We start from the raw sequence: 16031 nt of genomic DNA, 5'->3' as shown, positions 1-16031 counted from the left end.
TCATGTCTGTTTACAAATCATTTTTTGTTCCCAGAGAAGCAATCCATTGTGTCAAAACTCTCTTAAAGTGTGCTTGTTCCCTAAATAACTATGCTCCTGATTAAATAAAGCTCTGCTGCATGAGTAGAACACCACAAGTAGTATTTCTTCAGTTTCAACAGAAAACTGAAAAGCTGAGTTGTTTGTTGGTTACACCTTTCTACACCCCAGCCTTCACTGCAGATATTAAGAGGTGCATATTAAACCCTCTACAATTATTTTTTGCAGCAGCTGCATTTTTAGGTGATTCAAGGGAACCGAGGGACATCTTGTTTCCCAGAATTTTAGAAATAATTTTAAAATCAAGCTGGTCACTAAATTTAAGTCTTAAAAAATAAAATACAGTTGTGAACAAACAACAAGATCAGCCTCCTTACTGCAAAGGTACATGTTTGACTGCCCCTACTGCTTGTAAGTATTTGGCATTTGCCATCAGAAGGCTGGATGCATACTAGGGGATTAACTGCAGGTGTTAATAACAGCTGCTGCAGACAACTACCCTAATAGAAATAGTTCAAGTTAATCATAAGTTTCAGTTTGTGATAAGAAAACAAAAAAAGAACATTTTGAAAGCATTATCTAAATTCCACTCCTAAAGGACAGGCATTGATGTGCAACATTGTCTGTTTGCTTAGATTTCAAGTTACATGGTAAAAAAAAAAGTTGAACTACATAATTATTATTAAAGTAGTTGAATCAAGTTTGTTTAAATAACTAGGAGTCAGGATAGCAAACTAGACTCATAGATAACAGCTCTGCTCACAAAGAAACAAAACAGTTTCTAACAGGCTCTCAGCAACACCGGGCAAAGCATTTACAAGTAGGCCAACACATACAGAAAGAAGAGTCAGACTCACCAGCAGACGAAGGAACTATCTAACCACACAGCACATCTCAAGAAGCAACCCAAGAGATGCTTTCCCTTCAGTGGCTGGCCTTTATATGAGCCATGGGGTGTGCTCCACTCTCAGCTCACCCCTTCTGGGTGATCACAGGTGCAAACAATTTGTGCTCCCTGGGTCAGACACAGCCCTTCACCAGGTGCTCCATCCCCACTTCAAGCCCTAAACTAACAGTTCCCCTAAATCACCATGCAAAATATTCGTAAATTAGAGTGGTTTTTTTTTATTGTCATATTTGAATCTGTGGCACTGATATAAGTAAGCTTTTGGAAACATGCAGTGTCCTGTGCCATGAGGCATCAGAGTATTCACCAAATACTGGCTAGCATTCATAGCACAGACTACCTTATCGGTTTGACCTTTTCCAGGCCATCAATCCAGCATGTCCGGATCCCTCTGTAGGTCCTTCCTAATCTCAGGCAGATCAGCACTTCCTACCAATTTGGTGTCACCTGCAAACTTACTGAGGGTGCACTCAATCCCCTTGTCCAGGTCATCAGTGAAGATATTAGGTGACTCCAGACCCAATATTGCCCACTAGAAACACCATCAGTGACTGGTTGCCAGCTGGATTTAACTCTGTTCACCACCACTCCCTGGGCCTGGTGCTCCAGCCAGCTTTTTACTCAGTGAACAGTACATTTGTCCAAGGCTATGGGCTGCCAGCTTCTCCAGCAGAATGCTATGGGAGACAGCATTTGTTGAAGTCTAGCCTTTCCCTCATCCACCAGGCAGGTCACCTGGTCATAGAAGGAAATGAGGTTGCTCAGGCAGGACCAATTTTCATGAAACTTTGCTGGCCGGTCCTGATCCCCTGATTGTCCCGCACATGGCACATTTCTCTGATTCACTAAGTCATCTTGCCCATATCTATGGATAAAAAATGAACTATATCATTAGAAATGGTCCATAACATTAATGATGAACGAAGACTAATTTTGTATTTTTTTTTTTATATCTCTTGTGCTTTCTTAGGCAGTGATTCCTTTGCAGTATTAGTAGTCCCTACACGGGGAAGTGTCATTTATGTTTTTGCTGTGAGACAGGTCTGCTTTTCTGTCTGTGAACAGATGCTTATTCAGTCAGTAACTCCAGTGCGCGATGCTGCAGGTGAATATAAGCACCACTGAGTTGTGATATGTTTCAGTGGGATTTTGTTGTGGTACTGGTTTCTGCAGTATCTTCCTTAAGTACGGTGTGTTCTCTGACTGACTAACCTGGGTCGTCATTCTCAATTGGAGATAATAGAGCCTCTCATCTACAACTTAGCTTTGAAGATTTATAGTAGCTGTATCTCATTGCTCAATTTATATCAGTAATTATAACTTTTATTCCACTAGAAGAATATTAAGGTTTTGTATTCACCATAAAAAATGGAAATCAATTCTAGATTTTCCAAACAGTGCCACATAATGACATTAGAAATACGGCATTGAGTAGGAAATCATGTGTATTGAAAGTAAAATTCAGGTATCTTATTGGCTTTTTCAGAAACCAGTTTATGAATTTGACCAGAAATATGTAGAAGATTTGTTTATATTATTATATTATTATATGCCTTTTTCAGATACACTGACTCTAGTAGACAAGGTGTAACACACTGTATTTATTAGTATTAAGATATTAATAGCTACGCCTATCTATCTGTAACAATACATTTTCAGACCACTATTTCTGCTTTTATGTCTGCTTTTGATTCAACCATATAGAAACACTACAGAAAGGTCAATTAAATAGGTTGGTTGTTACTTAACTCCGTCTCTTTATGATACAAGTTTTAAGTGTCTCTTGCAAAATGAAAGCATTCGGTTGCCAGTGGGGGAAAAGTTTCTAGCCGGAATTAAGGTAAATCATCTGGATTAAGAATCAAGCCTGATTCACCATAGAAATATAATGACAAAGTCATTTACGTTGGAAAAGAACTTAAAGATTCTCCAGCCCAACCATCACCTAATACTTCTCAGTCCACCACTAACCCACACCCCTAAGCACCACATTCCCTCGTCCCTTCCATGCCTCCAGGGATGGGGATCCCACCTCCTGCCTGGGCAGCCCATTTCAATGCCCAGCCTGCACTTCCATGAAGAAATTCTTCCTGGCTGCCAATTTAAACCTTTGCTGACGCAACAATTTGAGGCTGTTGCCTGATGTCCTTTAAACTAATACACGTCTGTCCTCTGGATTAGACAGAGAAGGTGAATCACGTGCAGTGAATGCATTAACTGTGTGGGAAGCTGCACATAAACATATAACATACAAAAGCACACGATCATCAGTTTAAGAAATCACTGGGCTTTGTACTGCACCTTCAAAGTGTTAACTCGTTTTTATCTCCTAGTTTTATCTTAACGTTGGATTATTTTGAAGTGGTCTTCAAAGAAGTATAGATGTACGTGTGCCATTTTCTTTACAGTGAATAAGGAGAAAATGCAATTTTAAACATTTAAATATGCATCTGAATTAAACTCTTATCTGTGCTATAAAACTTGAGGGCTATCTCAAAAAGAAAACAAATCCAATTATGGCCAAGTCACATGAGAGAGTGAAATCAGATTTAATTACTTCTTTCAAAAGAAAATTACTTCTTTCAACCTTCTATTAGCAAAACTCTACAGTTATTTTTATCACTATGAAAAGGAACAAGTTGGAAGAGAGGCTGTCTTCATGGAGTTTGCACTCCATTCTTTATTACTTAGTTCTCAGCTGAACATGGCAGTCCTTCCTCTTATGCAAACTTCTGATTGCCCAAAACATAGGCCAGAAAATGTTTTATGATAGAAGGTGCTTGTACTCAGGATTAGAAAAAAACCCACAAGGTTATCATTAGAAAAATCAAAATGGACTTGATTTATTTTATTTCAAGTTACCTTTATAAAATATTGTCATTATTGCTGAACACGCATAAAAATAACAGCAGAAGTATTGTGCTTTCTCTTGCTGTAGGAAGGGCTTTACTCAATGCAGTGGAAATAATGCTGCTATGACCTTCAAAGTATTGGAAGTGTTGAAGGCACAATTCCACTTGATTCATGAATTCCAGAGCTTTTTTATGAGTGAATGAAGCTTCACACAGAGGGCTGCTTTTCCTTTGCTCCTCAGATGAGATCTACAACCAGTCAAGTTAGAGAGGGACAGGTAAAGGATAAGACATTGATTGTACCCTATGCAAGTAAGATTGAAGTATTTGTCTCCTTGAAAAAGAAGTTCCTCATGTATGGACTTGGCTTAGTCTCTGGATATCACATAAAATACAAGGGCCAGCAACCTTAAGTGTCTGTTTCTCAGGAAATTAGACTGGAAGCTTAAAAGCTTCATAAATTCATATTAAAATCTGAGATTGGCAGTTACTCATTTTACAGGGAAAAAAAAAGAAGCTTGAAGATGTTTTCAAATTTAATCATACATCACCCTGATGGAATAAATGGTGGCAATTAATTTCTTGCTGGGCAGAACTGTACGGGAGGCCTGGAAAGAATGCTTGAGAATGATGCAAGGAAATGGATGTCGTTTTTATTAGCATGAGATAACTTGAACATTGTAATGCAAAACTCATCCAAAGAACTCTAGAAAAAGTGAAATGAAAATACATTCTACTCACTCCTTAAAAGCGTATCAAATATGTAATGCTGGTCCAAGCCGGTCTTAGAGTCCTGAGGGAACTGGCTGATATTCGTGAAGTCATGGCAGTCATGTGAAGGCCCTGGTGACTGGAAAAAGGGCAGTGTCACTCCTGTTTTTAAGAAGGGTAGAAGGGATGACCCAGGGAACTGCCAGCCTGGGAAGAGTGATACAAAACAGCCAGCATGATTCTGTCACCCAATTAATCTCACTGTTTTTGCTGGAAAGTACAACATATCGTGAAGATGAAGAACCCTAGCTGCATAATGTGCTGTTTTTCTTAATATCTAAACAACTGGTGATGTTACTTAAAACTTGATAACGGAAATTTATCAGTGAGAGGAAATTAAGTAAGCTGAAACAGTGGAAATAAAGAAATATTGGTATAAAGACACTTCTCTTGAAATATTCAAAAGATAGCATTTGTCTCTAAGTAGAATCTAATGCAGATTTTATATTGATATGTGTCCTGTAGATGGTTTTAAAAAGTGAGACTCCTTTACCCAATTGTGGTTGTGTCAAGTATTGCCAGTATTCTTGATGGAAGTGACCTGAAAAGTTGTAATTGTTTCAGATAACTGTTTCTCTTTAAATATGTCACTTTGCCTGTCGAGCACTTCTCTGAATGAAATTCACCTTTTGTGAAATGAAAATGCAACTTTTTCTTGTGCCTTGCTGCTGCTTTCTGCCTAAATGAGGCAAAGGGAGTTTGATACTTAGCACTGTGGGTTCTCTTTGTGACTTGAAGAGCTGCAGTCCCCAGGTTAAGCTGATTTGAGTTTCTAACCACAGACTTGGAGTTTGAATGGGTAATGACTGAAGACTTTTCCTGCTTAGAATATTTCTGTATTGATAAAGTTGGTAATCATCACATAATAATAATAATAATAATAATAATAATAATAATAATAAAATATTGTTCATTTTAAAGGCGTTATAGTTACAACTTCAAGCAACTCACATACATTCCAAAAGCAGTGGTTTTTTTTGTTGTTGATAGTTTGAAGCATGTGCAAAAAATGATAGATGAGAGAACACAAGCAAAAGAACGGCGTCTCCCTGAGTTGTCAAATGGACAAAGATTCACAGTTACTGTCACTTTGGGCTACTTGTAGTTAATCTCCATATGAGTCAGCAATCTTTTAAAGCACAGAAAGCTATTTCAGTCAAATCCTAGAGGCAGTATAATGCTTTGTCTTTGAACCCGAAAAGGCCTTTTAATATTTTGTCGAGATGTGCATGGAAATCTAACATTATTTAGTTGTAGAGGTAGCATAGGATAATGGTTGTGATTATTTTTCCTGGTTGTAACCATTTCCTTGGTTTGGGTTCCATGTGCAGGGAGTTGGCCTCTCGGTCCATGGACATTTCCGAGTTGCGACTGAAAAGACAGTTTTTGCAATGCCAGAAACAGCAATAGGTAAGTAGATTTTAACAGGTTATCATACATCAATGTGAGATCACCTTCATGTGAGATCATTCATGTTCCCCTTGAAGGCAATACTGGTAGCATCAGACATATACATCCACATAGAATGTATTACTGTCTGTCTTCTGGACACTTGTTAATTCTTTCTCTGTGTCTAATTCCCACCTCCCTGCTTAGCTGCAAAGTTTCAAGTTATACCCCTCATGTAATTAGGATGAGATGCAGTTGACTGAAACTAACGGCTGTATTGTAAGTATTTTATAAAGGAGCTGGAAATGACCACATTTTGAAAGTATTTTTTCTTTTAAATCGATAAGAACTTGTCTCAATTTTGTTGGTCACTGAGGTTCTTGAAACAGGCTCTAAATGTCTAGCTTGACAAAAACTATCAGGATGCAATTTGTTAAAAATAGAAGTAGATGTGAGGAACTAAGGATTTGCTATAACGTGAAAGCAGATAAAGTCAGAAGATCCCAGTGCAAATGAGTTAAACCTTATTATAATTGGGGCTCAGCATGAGACAAACCACCTGATCTGCACTGTTAATGAAACAAATGTTGACATTCTCTTTTTTCTCGTGGACTATCACTGTGAGGTCCATTATAGTTGTGTACAGATTATGTACAAGATAACACAGTTAGGTTGTTCCTTTTAAGTAGCATCCTATAACTTCTATTTTCTGATGTTTGACCCTACAAAAGCTTAGTCAACTTTGAGATGTGTGATAGAAAATTTTATGTCCCTGAGCTATGTAAACAGAGCGATAGGCTTCAAGAAAAGTCAGATCACAGTGAACCTTCATGTGAGATCATTCATGTTCCCCTTGAAGGCAATACTGGTAGCATCAGAGTATCCACATAGAATGTATTACCGTCTGCCTTCTGGACACTTATTAATTCTTTCTCTGTGTCTAATTCCCACTTCCCTGCTTAGCTGCAAAGTTTACAAAGATTGCTTAAGAAAGACTAACAGTGCAGTTCTTTTGCATATAAAATTATTCTAATAATAAAGACACCTTCATTTTCTTCTTCAAAGGTAAATACGCACGTAGTCTTATGCTAACAAAGGTGATCTACTTTACATACATTTTCTGTGTATTCAAGGACTTATTTAAGCAAAAACAGACTGTGAAGATGCATAAAGTAAAAGCTTAGATCTTGCTTACGAGGGAAAGTAATTAAAACCCTTTTAGGATCAATTAAAGTAAGACCACTGAAATCTGTTTGGATTTAAGGGCTTAGCTGTTTTGATCTTTGTGGTGTATGTTTAAAATGTCTGGCTGCTGAGGGACTGTATTAGTGGAATTGTTTGTACGTTCACTTTCAGAAGACATTGTACCTTTCTGGTGAAATGAAAACAGTGCTCATTGAGCTGCTACATTTTCACAGCTACTTACACACACCACCGTAAATAAAAAGTGACATTTATATGCCATTTTGGAAATAAGAATAAAAGTTCTAGATGGTAGGCATTTCCTGCTGATTGATAGAGATAATGTTGGAATGCAGATTAAATGTGGGGGGGTGTGGACAAACCTTCCCTGGTGGGAAGAACAAGAGATGAAAGTATATAGTCAGAAATGGGCTGCTGGAGTACTAGCATGTTCTTGGATATCTAACCATTCTATAACTTTCTGCAACTCATTTACAAACAAAACTCCAAGAAAAGGTGAGGCGTCAGAGCTCAAGTTGCAGGTCGGTGTTACAGACATGGGCCTCTGGCCTGGCCTGCCCAGTGCACATTTGTTTTCTTTTCAAATAGGGATGTGAGGATCCCAATAGCTAGCACAAAGATCTGGGAAGCAGTATTGAGAGAATTAAGGGAAATACTACAGGGACAAGAGGAATAAAGAGGAAAGGAAGAATTTGAAGAGGAAAGGAAGATGGGATCCTTGCATGGGGTACAGCAGAGGCTCTCGTGGACTGCTCTTAAGCAGGTTTAAGTGGATTAGCTGCACTCTTAACTAACCCTGCTTGTCCATACTGCTCTAATTAAAGAGATCTTCATTTAGTTTAGTTTCATTCACCTCTAAAGTGACTTCAATCAATCAAATTATTTAGAATTAACTTTCCCGCGTATAAATCATGAAGATGGGTTTTCCTCTGAAACCTTAAGGAAATTCATGGGACCACAGGGAGAATGATGCTTCAGCACTGATGCTAAAGCATGGGTATTTTAATGGCAGCAAAGAAGAAAAGATTGTTACAGCCCTGATGGATAGGGAGAATGATGTAACTGACGTTTTTCTTTGCAATGGATTTGTGAGAGAATTTTCATTTTGAAATGAAGGAGTTTTTTTGCAATAGTAGGGAATCCAAGAGGAGACAGATGAGTAGAAATATGAAATGAAATGACGGTCTTTGCATCAACATGTCTCAAACTGAGGAAGGACGATGCAGAGTAGCCTATTCATAAAGTGACTATAAGCGAGAAAGAACGTAGGTGATGAAATAGAGGTAATACAGCTTAGGGCTCTGAAAGGCTGCCAACGAGACAGTGAGTATTTTAGAAGAGCTGCAAATAGAATGAAGACAGTTGTCTGGCACATCTGTAAGTTATGTGCCAGTAGAAATGATGCAGTTTGGAAGGTGTTCAAGAGTTTGCTTTTGGGAAGGGTTTAGATGATAGAGAAATTTGCAACCAAGTCAGAGAGAAATCGTGACAGGAGAGCTGTGCCCAAGTTAGAGGTGGAAGTGAGACAAGCAGAAATGCGTGCTGAGTTAGGTGCACGTCTGGGACAAGTTCTTCTCCCCTCATTTTCTTTTTTGTTTTGTTCTGTTTTATTACAGGCCTTTTCCCTGATGTAGGTGGAGGTTATTTCTTGCCAAGGCTTTCAGGAAAGATCGGCTATCTCCTCGCACTGACAGGATTCAGGCTGAAAGGAAGAGATGTGCTAAAAGCCGGCATCGCCACGCATTTCGTGGAATCAGAAAAGGTAAGCTGCCAACTGGAGCTCAGCAGGGCTCAGCCTGGCACCGCCGTGACAAGTTGGAGTGGCTCAGCACACCGGTATGCACTTAGCAACTTGTGCAGAGGTACAGTCACTGTAGCTGGCCCTGCTCTGTGAATGGAACTGGAAGGTACTCTCAGGTGTCACTGCAGTGCTTGCTGGCTTGTGACAGCTTTGCTTGAAGAGGGAGCAAATGCCGCTGTCATCACGATTCTGCTGTTTAAGGGCATGATTTACTGGGCATAACTTTGTCACTTCAAAAGTGGTACCATATGCCTTCATCTTGTCTTACTATCTCTATCACATCCGTCGTTTGCTTTCTGGACGCAATCTAGACAATGGTATCTGAAATAAGAGGTTATTTACACAACTGCAGAGTCTCTAATTTAGATAACGGCCAATTAATGTGTTCCTTATCAGTCTCCTTAATAACATCCTGTTTCTTATAGTGGCTGTAAGAAAACGTAAAAATCAGCATATTTGATAAAGTCGGTCATCATGTTCCTGTACTTCAAGTGGTTATAAGTGTAGGAGAAAAGACATCTGGTTCTCTTTTGCCAAGAAAAGACCAATGACTGTCAGTGTGGCTGCACCGTTGGAGCTGGCTAGGTACGCAGGCTGGCAGATACCACTTGGAGCACTATGTGGTTGCCAGGCTTCCTGTTCTCAGGATGGCTTTACCTGCCCCAGCTGCAGCATCAGGAGCAGAGCTTTTTGCTAATCACTGCAGACATACCTAAACCTAGGATCAGCACTTCTGAAAAGTGAACTCCAGCTCACTTGGTACTTCTTTAAGACTTGGCAAAAAGATTGTGTGCTTTTTAAATTATTATTATTACTATTTATTTTAATTTTTTGTAATAGCTGCATAGTTACAGATGTATATGTAATACACACGTGTATTTATACTATATTGTACTATTGTCATAGCAGTAGTAATTCAGAAAGTACATTCTATTTTACTTACTCTTAATTCTTATTTTCCATAGCTACCTGACTTAGAGAAAGACCTGATAGCATTGAAATCTCCTTCAAAAGAAAATATTGCAGACTTGCTGAGCTCTTACCACAATCAGGTAATCCAATTAGTTACTGAAATCAAGTAGAAATGCTACTTAAGTGTATGTAAGTACAAATTCTTTTTTATGCTCCTGATTATTTGTTCTGTGGTGACAAGATAATAGGTTTCTGAACTCCTTGTACTCTATGAAATAATACTTTACAGCACAAACACCCACAGAAAATGTCTGCCTTTTCTTTTCACTTTTTATTCATTTTGTATCCTGGAAATTCCTACTGTGGTCAGCAAGCTTTCTCTTTCAGTGTGTATATGTGGGTTCTCAGCTGGTAGCATGATGATGCAGAAAAAACATTGCTGCTTATTTTTTCTGTTATCTGATTTTTGGCATTTGCTATTTTACCTTGCAGAAGGTAAAATACATAGCCAGTAGCAAAACGTGATGGCAAGCACAGGCTGGGGAGTTATCCTCAAATGAGACAAATACAAACATAATGGGAAGAACCACGGTTGTTCTCCAGAGGCTGCAGGAGTCACAGAGCCAGATATGAAATGCTAGGCTGCTTGCTTGGAAGTGGATGTTTTCTCTTTGTTGGCCTGAAGAATTGTGCTACCTTTATGCCTTTGATGTGAATTTTAGCATTCCTGTGATACAGACCATCTGCAGACAGGGTTTGAAGCCTGAACTTAAGGGCTTAAGTTGTCCCATTAATTCTTCAAATATTTTATATGTGTGTAACCTTGAAATAAGTAAAAGTCTAAATGAGTACAGCACTTATTTGGAGGATATTTATTAGCAGAGTGCTGATCTGTCCTCTTGAAAGCATTTGAGATCTTTAAAGCAACATTTTCAGGGAGAAAAATGTGCTGTTTTCCCAGTGGACAAACCCATCATTTTTGGAGGCAAATTGAAGTAGATTGCTAACATGTAATTGGTATTTGTATTAGTGTCATGGAACCGTGGGCATGACAATGAATGGGTTTATCCAGTGGCTGCTTATTTCAAAAGGAAGGGAACTTCTGGAGTCTCGCTGGGTTTCCCTTTCATCAGTCATCCTGTCTTGCTGCCCAGTTGATTGGATTTAAAATGAGCAGTGCCTGCTCCTCCTGTTTCTCTTTCGGAATTGCTACGTTCATAACTAAAGATTAAATAGAAAAGTAATGTAGATAAGCTCATTTCCATAGTGGCACCGAATATTTTGCTAAATTGAAAGCCCTGAAAGAGGAGTGATTCTGCATTGCAGTGTGCTGCTTTACAAGATGACATTTAGTGCTTGAGAGAAGAACCATACGTGCATTTTTCCTGCTTTGCTCTTTTCTATGTGTAAATACATACGTGTCTGTCTGGGAAACCAGACATCTCTTTTTCCTGTCTTCAGTATTCCCTGTTTTTTGAGGAGACTTATCAACATGTCTTGGTCTATTTGATAGAAACGTATCAATAGGATAACCATGATTACCCGTGTACAAGATGACCATGCAGTCAAATGCGTGTATGTCACAGCTCAGAACCAGCCCTGCAGTGAGATGACACCTCTAACACTCACAACATGAAGCAGGAAGATCAGTATGCATATTGTAAAACACATTCATTAAAAACAGCTTACAAACATTACATGTTCATTTATCTTTCCATATTTCTGACGTTTTTCACTACTGGTGGGCTTTTCAGACAACTGATAACCAAGTCAAATATGTATTTGCTTTTTAAATAGACCAAAATTGACCAAGAAAAGGAGTTTGTCCTTGATGAACATATGGAGAAGATTAACAGGTATCCAAAAAATCTTCTCTTTTGTTCTTTTGGGTAGGAAGCATGAAGATAGATCCAGAAACAGTGTTCTCCAGATAAGGTGAAAGAGATGCCATGTAAAGATTTGCTTTTGGTGTGCCTTGTGTGAAGCTCATTAAATATTTCAGTCTTCAGCATATTAAATACTTGAACATAGTAGCCTGAGTCATACACCATTCTTTTAAACAACATAGCATATTAAAATAGATGTTTTGTTTTGAAGGTGGATGGAGTTTTGTGGGAGTAATTTTTCAGTTGGAAGGGAAATGTTACACGGTACATTCATGTTCACTGGTAGAAGGTCGTTTCTGTTTCTCATTTCTCTGTTCCTAGCATTTCATAGGAGGGAGGAGGGCTGAAGCAGTGAGACAGATAACTTATTAATAATTTTTCTTCTTCTTTTAGTATTTTTTCAGCAAATAGCATGGAAGAAATTGTTCAAAAGTTAAAGCAAGATGGTTCTCCTTTTGCCATGAAGCAGTTAGAGGTAATGCCTTCTCTGTTATTTTTGTTAGAGGTTTAAGCTGGTTCTGTGCTTTCCTGCTGCAGAGCAGTCAGTCTATAGCTGCCTTAGTAATGCAAAAATGAACAAAAGAAACCAACACTCCGTAACCATAACCAGCAAGACACTGACTGTGATCCTCAAGTTCTCGTGTGCGGTTGGTTATGTGGGATTTCCTGTCTTTTCCTCTGACAGGAATATTCGTATGTGAAATGACAAACTGTAAATGCCATTGTGTGTTGTACAGAAGTGCAATCTAGTGAAAAACAAATGCCCTTTTCCCTTTTTTCCCACGATCGGGGGATGATGGTAACAAAGGTTCCTTTTATAGCTTCTCATTTTATTGCCAGGGGTTGGAATAAAACAGTGCCGGCACAGTGTTCTTCATTTACTTCCATTTCAGATATCTCATCTGGGCAAATAGCACGCCATTTATCATCTAAGGTTTGTTGGTGGTGGTGTTGTTGTTTTTAATCTTCTTTAATGCCCCTTGACTATAGTCGTCAGTCACAAAATACACGGTATTAGTGCAAGCTTCCTGCAAGCCTCAAAAGCAAGAAGCAGCTTACATGTAATCTCTGTGTTTTCTCTTTCTCCTGTTACGTACCTGGATGTAGGTGCTTTGTGAAAGTCTGTCGTCAGGCTGTTCAAATACTACTTACAGTGGGACAGAACACAAGCATTTCTCAGGAAAAGCTTTGTTTAAACTGTCATTACTTCTTACAGTATCATTATGTCTTACAGAGCCCTGATTCGTAGTAAAACAAAACATATCCATCATCTACAGGCTTTCATTTGGACAGGAGTATAATTCTGTGATGCAGTATTGTTAGAATTAGGCATCCTGTCCCCACTCCTTTCAGGATGGTCCCGGAGCAGCAGTGTGTTCTAGAATTACTCAAAGTAACACATACATTTCTGTTCTTCATTAAAGATTAATATCTTGCTGTTGGAACTCTCAGACATTTGTGAGAAGGGAATTTTGGAATTATCTTTGTGCCAGGCAGCACGGCTATTACTTTGCACCCTTATGGTGCGGATTACAGAAGCAAAATAGGATGAAAGAGGAAGCTATTTAACACTTGTATTCATATTCTGTTAACTATCAAACATATTTTTGGATATATTGTTGCATACTTAGTTTTATTTCTTAGGACCCTATTGCAGACTTTTTCTATTATACGATTAATAAATGAATGGCTGTCACTCCTGAACAGTTCTCTGAACAGCAGTATTTGCTCCATATAAGACATCAGATTTTGTTAACATAAATTGCTTCTGTCCACTCAGAAAGCTGAGAAAAAATACTTTCTGGTAGGGACAAGGTTTGGCAGTGTAAACACGTATGTTAACTTCAGACAAATTTCTAACATCTTCTGTACTAAGCAAGAAATTGTTTGTAGAATTAAATACTTACCTTATCCTTGTGGATGTGCTCTGATGTGTTTCTCTTTGGTGTCCAGGTGCAGGAACAGCAGCGTTCTGCTGTTAAATGCAGAGACCGGGAATGATTCAGAAATAGGAATGTTTATTTTGTTTCTTTTTTCCTGCTATTTCTTTTGATATGCATTAGCCAGCTTATTGAATAGGCCACAACTGAAAGCTTAGTTTGGAGTTACTCACTGGCACATCCACACCTTGGACATAGGGATACTTTTGAGCATTCATAAAGTGGAATTTCTGCATCTGCTGTAATTCATGTACGCTGTGAGCTGTGCCATCCTTGCTATCCTCTTCTGTCCACACTACAATACTGTTGTTTTTTATTTCCAGATGTGCCTGCTTGGTGGGCTCCCACCTGTCTGATACTAAAATAGACTGCACAAATAAGGAGCATGTAAAGTTGTTAAGCCAGTCACAGTGAAGTACTGACTTCATCCGACCAGAAGTGCTAAGTGGGATCAAAATCTGCAAAGCATCACATTTGAGTTCCTCTTCACACGATGCTTTTATAGAGCTTTTCGGGGGGCAGGTCAGTGCAGCTACTGATCACCTTCATTGTTAGCGAAGGACTTCCAGGGCAGCACGCAGAACACTGCAGAGACTGTAAGAAGGAACAGACACCATGCTGACAGCAGCTGGCTTGCAGGGATGTAGACACCAATCCCCGAAACTCTAAATGAGTGTGCAGTAGGTGGGTGAGATAGATGGTAGGGATGAAGCTGGCTGGTTTCCTAGTAGCAGCGAATTCAAGAAAAGAAGCATTTGCACTGTTACAGACCAGTAAGTGATATATCTGTCCCTGTGTAGCTTTCCAGCAATGCTTTGGCTAGAGCTCCTTTTGTCAGAGCTTATCCAGAGTCACTGTTCAGCACAGACCAAGGAACGCTTTGGTATTTCAGGAAGTGAGTGATAAATGTATTCACCTATTGCAAGACAGGTGATACATTGGACCTCTGGGGTTTCTGTTTCTTTTAACTTACAACAAGCCTTCCCCAGGGACCCTCAATAGCTCAGGTTCAGGTCAGAAACTGTGATGGCCTCGGAGACAAAGATGTTCCAGCTGTTTTTTCTTGTAAGGCACTCCACTGAGTCAGAGCCAATTTGGTCATCTTAATTTGCTAGTATCTTATTGGAACTCAGATATGTTGTAAATTCAGCTTTGTAGCTTTCAGGTTCGTTAACACTGAAATCAAGATGGTCTCAGAGATGCTGATACAGAGATGCATAGATGTCAGATACTTCTATGACAACTCCTTTGCATTTTTGTACTCCCTCTCCCACGCCAGCCTATCCTGTCTCCTTTTCAGGTCTGTTCCCAAGCACCAGTCCCCTCCTCCTCTTTGTACAGAGGATTTATTTATAGATACACACTGACTCATTTTTCTGCATTACCACCTACCCATTTTCTTCCCTTCTTCCTCTTCCTTCAGTTTGATTTGTAGCAGTGTCTCCTCCACCTCCAGCCTCATTGATATGCTGAGATAGGCAGTGCTGTGTGCACATGACTAGTTAAGTTAATCTTCCCCTTTTCAGTTTTTTCCCCCTCATTTCATCTACAGAAGCAATGTGTTGCCTTATGCACACCACTTGGCTTGGTCTGAGCAAACACATTCTGATACAGCTTGAAACCAAGCAAAGGAGAAAAGACGCAGTTCAAGGGTAAAGCCAGCAGGCATGCATTAAGGGAAGAAAGGAGTCCTGTTAGGAATTGCTACACATCTGAGACCTCTATCATGACGTAATTAAACAGGCATAGCTGGGTTCTTTATCTGCTGAAAGGATGCTACTTGTTAGCTTCACCAGGATTGGTTCTTTCTTAACTATTTTCTCCCTCAAAAATGGTCAACATCAGCATCAAGGAGAACAATAGAACCAATGCTTTTAAGTCTCAATTCCACAGCGCCCTGCTCGTACAGCAATCACATGTTTTCCAGCTTAACTGGGCTAAATGGGTCACTGCTGTATCAGCTGGTGTCTGGAGACGGATGAAGAGTAATTGAGAGCCAGAAAAAATGTTGATGTTGATGACTGGAAAGCTGCCATTCCAGTCTGTGGGTAAGGAGTCTAATGTCTGCAATGAAAATAATGTTAAGAGGCAAGTCTTCCATCTGCCACTTCTCAGTAGAGTGGTAAAAATGTCGTAATTAACTGGAAATGTCTTTTATACTGTGAATAATAAAGAGGTTTTAGTTGGGCTTGCAGGAGAAGGAGGCACGTTTAGATTAATAAGCTGAAGATCAGCAACCATAAAATGTAGCTTCTTTCCTCAACAGACCTGAAGGCTTTGAAGCTAAGTACTGTTTTATTAACCAGGTTTTTGTCCTTCTCCCCACCTCTT

General features: G+C 39.2%; 1 protein-coding gene across 1 annotated transcript in view; it reads left to right on the top strand.

Moving 5' to 3' along the window:
• The window catches only part of HIBCH (3-hydroxyisobutyryl-CoA hydrolase), a 37117-nt gene that overhangs the window by 13149 nt on the left and 7937 nt on the right, over nucleotides 1–16031 (top strand). The window contains exons 6-10 of the mRNA XM_031554139.1: nucleotides 5901–5979; nucleotides 8778–8923; nucleotides 9928–10014; nucleotides 11672–11730; nucleotides 12154–12235. Of these exons, the coding sequence (XP_031409999.1) occupies nucleotides 5901–5979; nucleotides 8778–8923; nucleotides 9928–10014; nucleotides 11672–11730; nucleotides 12154–12235 (453 nt within the window). The remainder of the gene's footprint in view (nucleotides 1–5900; nucleotides 5980–8777; nucleotides 8924–9927; nucleotides 10015–11671; nucleotides 11731–12153; nucleotides 12236–16031) is intronic.

This window comes from Meleagris gallopavo, chromosome 7 (genome assembly GCF_000146605.3).
Source record: "Meleagris gallopavo isolate NT-WF06-2002-E0010 breed Aviagen turkey brand Nicholas breeding stock chromosome 7, Turkey_5.1, whole genome shotgun sequence".
NCBI classification, from domain to species: domain Eukaryota; kingdom Metazoa; phylum Chordata; class Aves; order Galliformes; family Phasianidae; genus Meleagris; species Meleagris gallopavo.
Note: the sequence above shows the minus strand (reverse complement) of the source record. Positions and strands in the feature narration are given on the sequence as shown.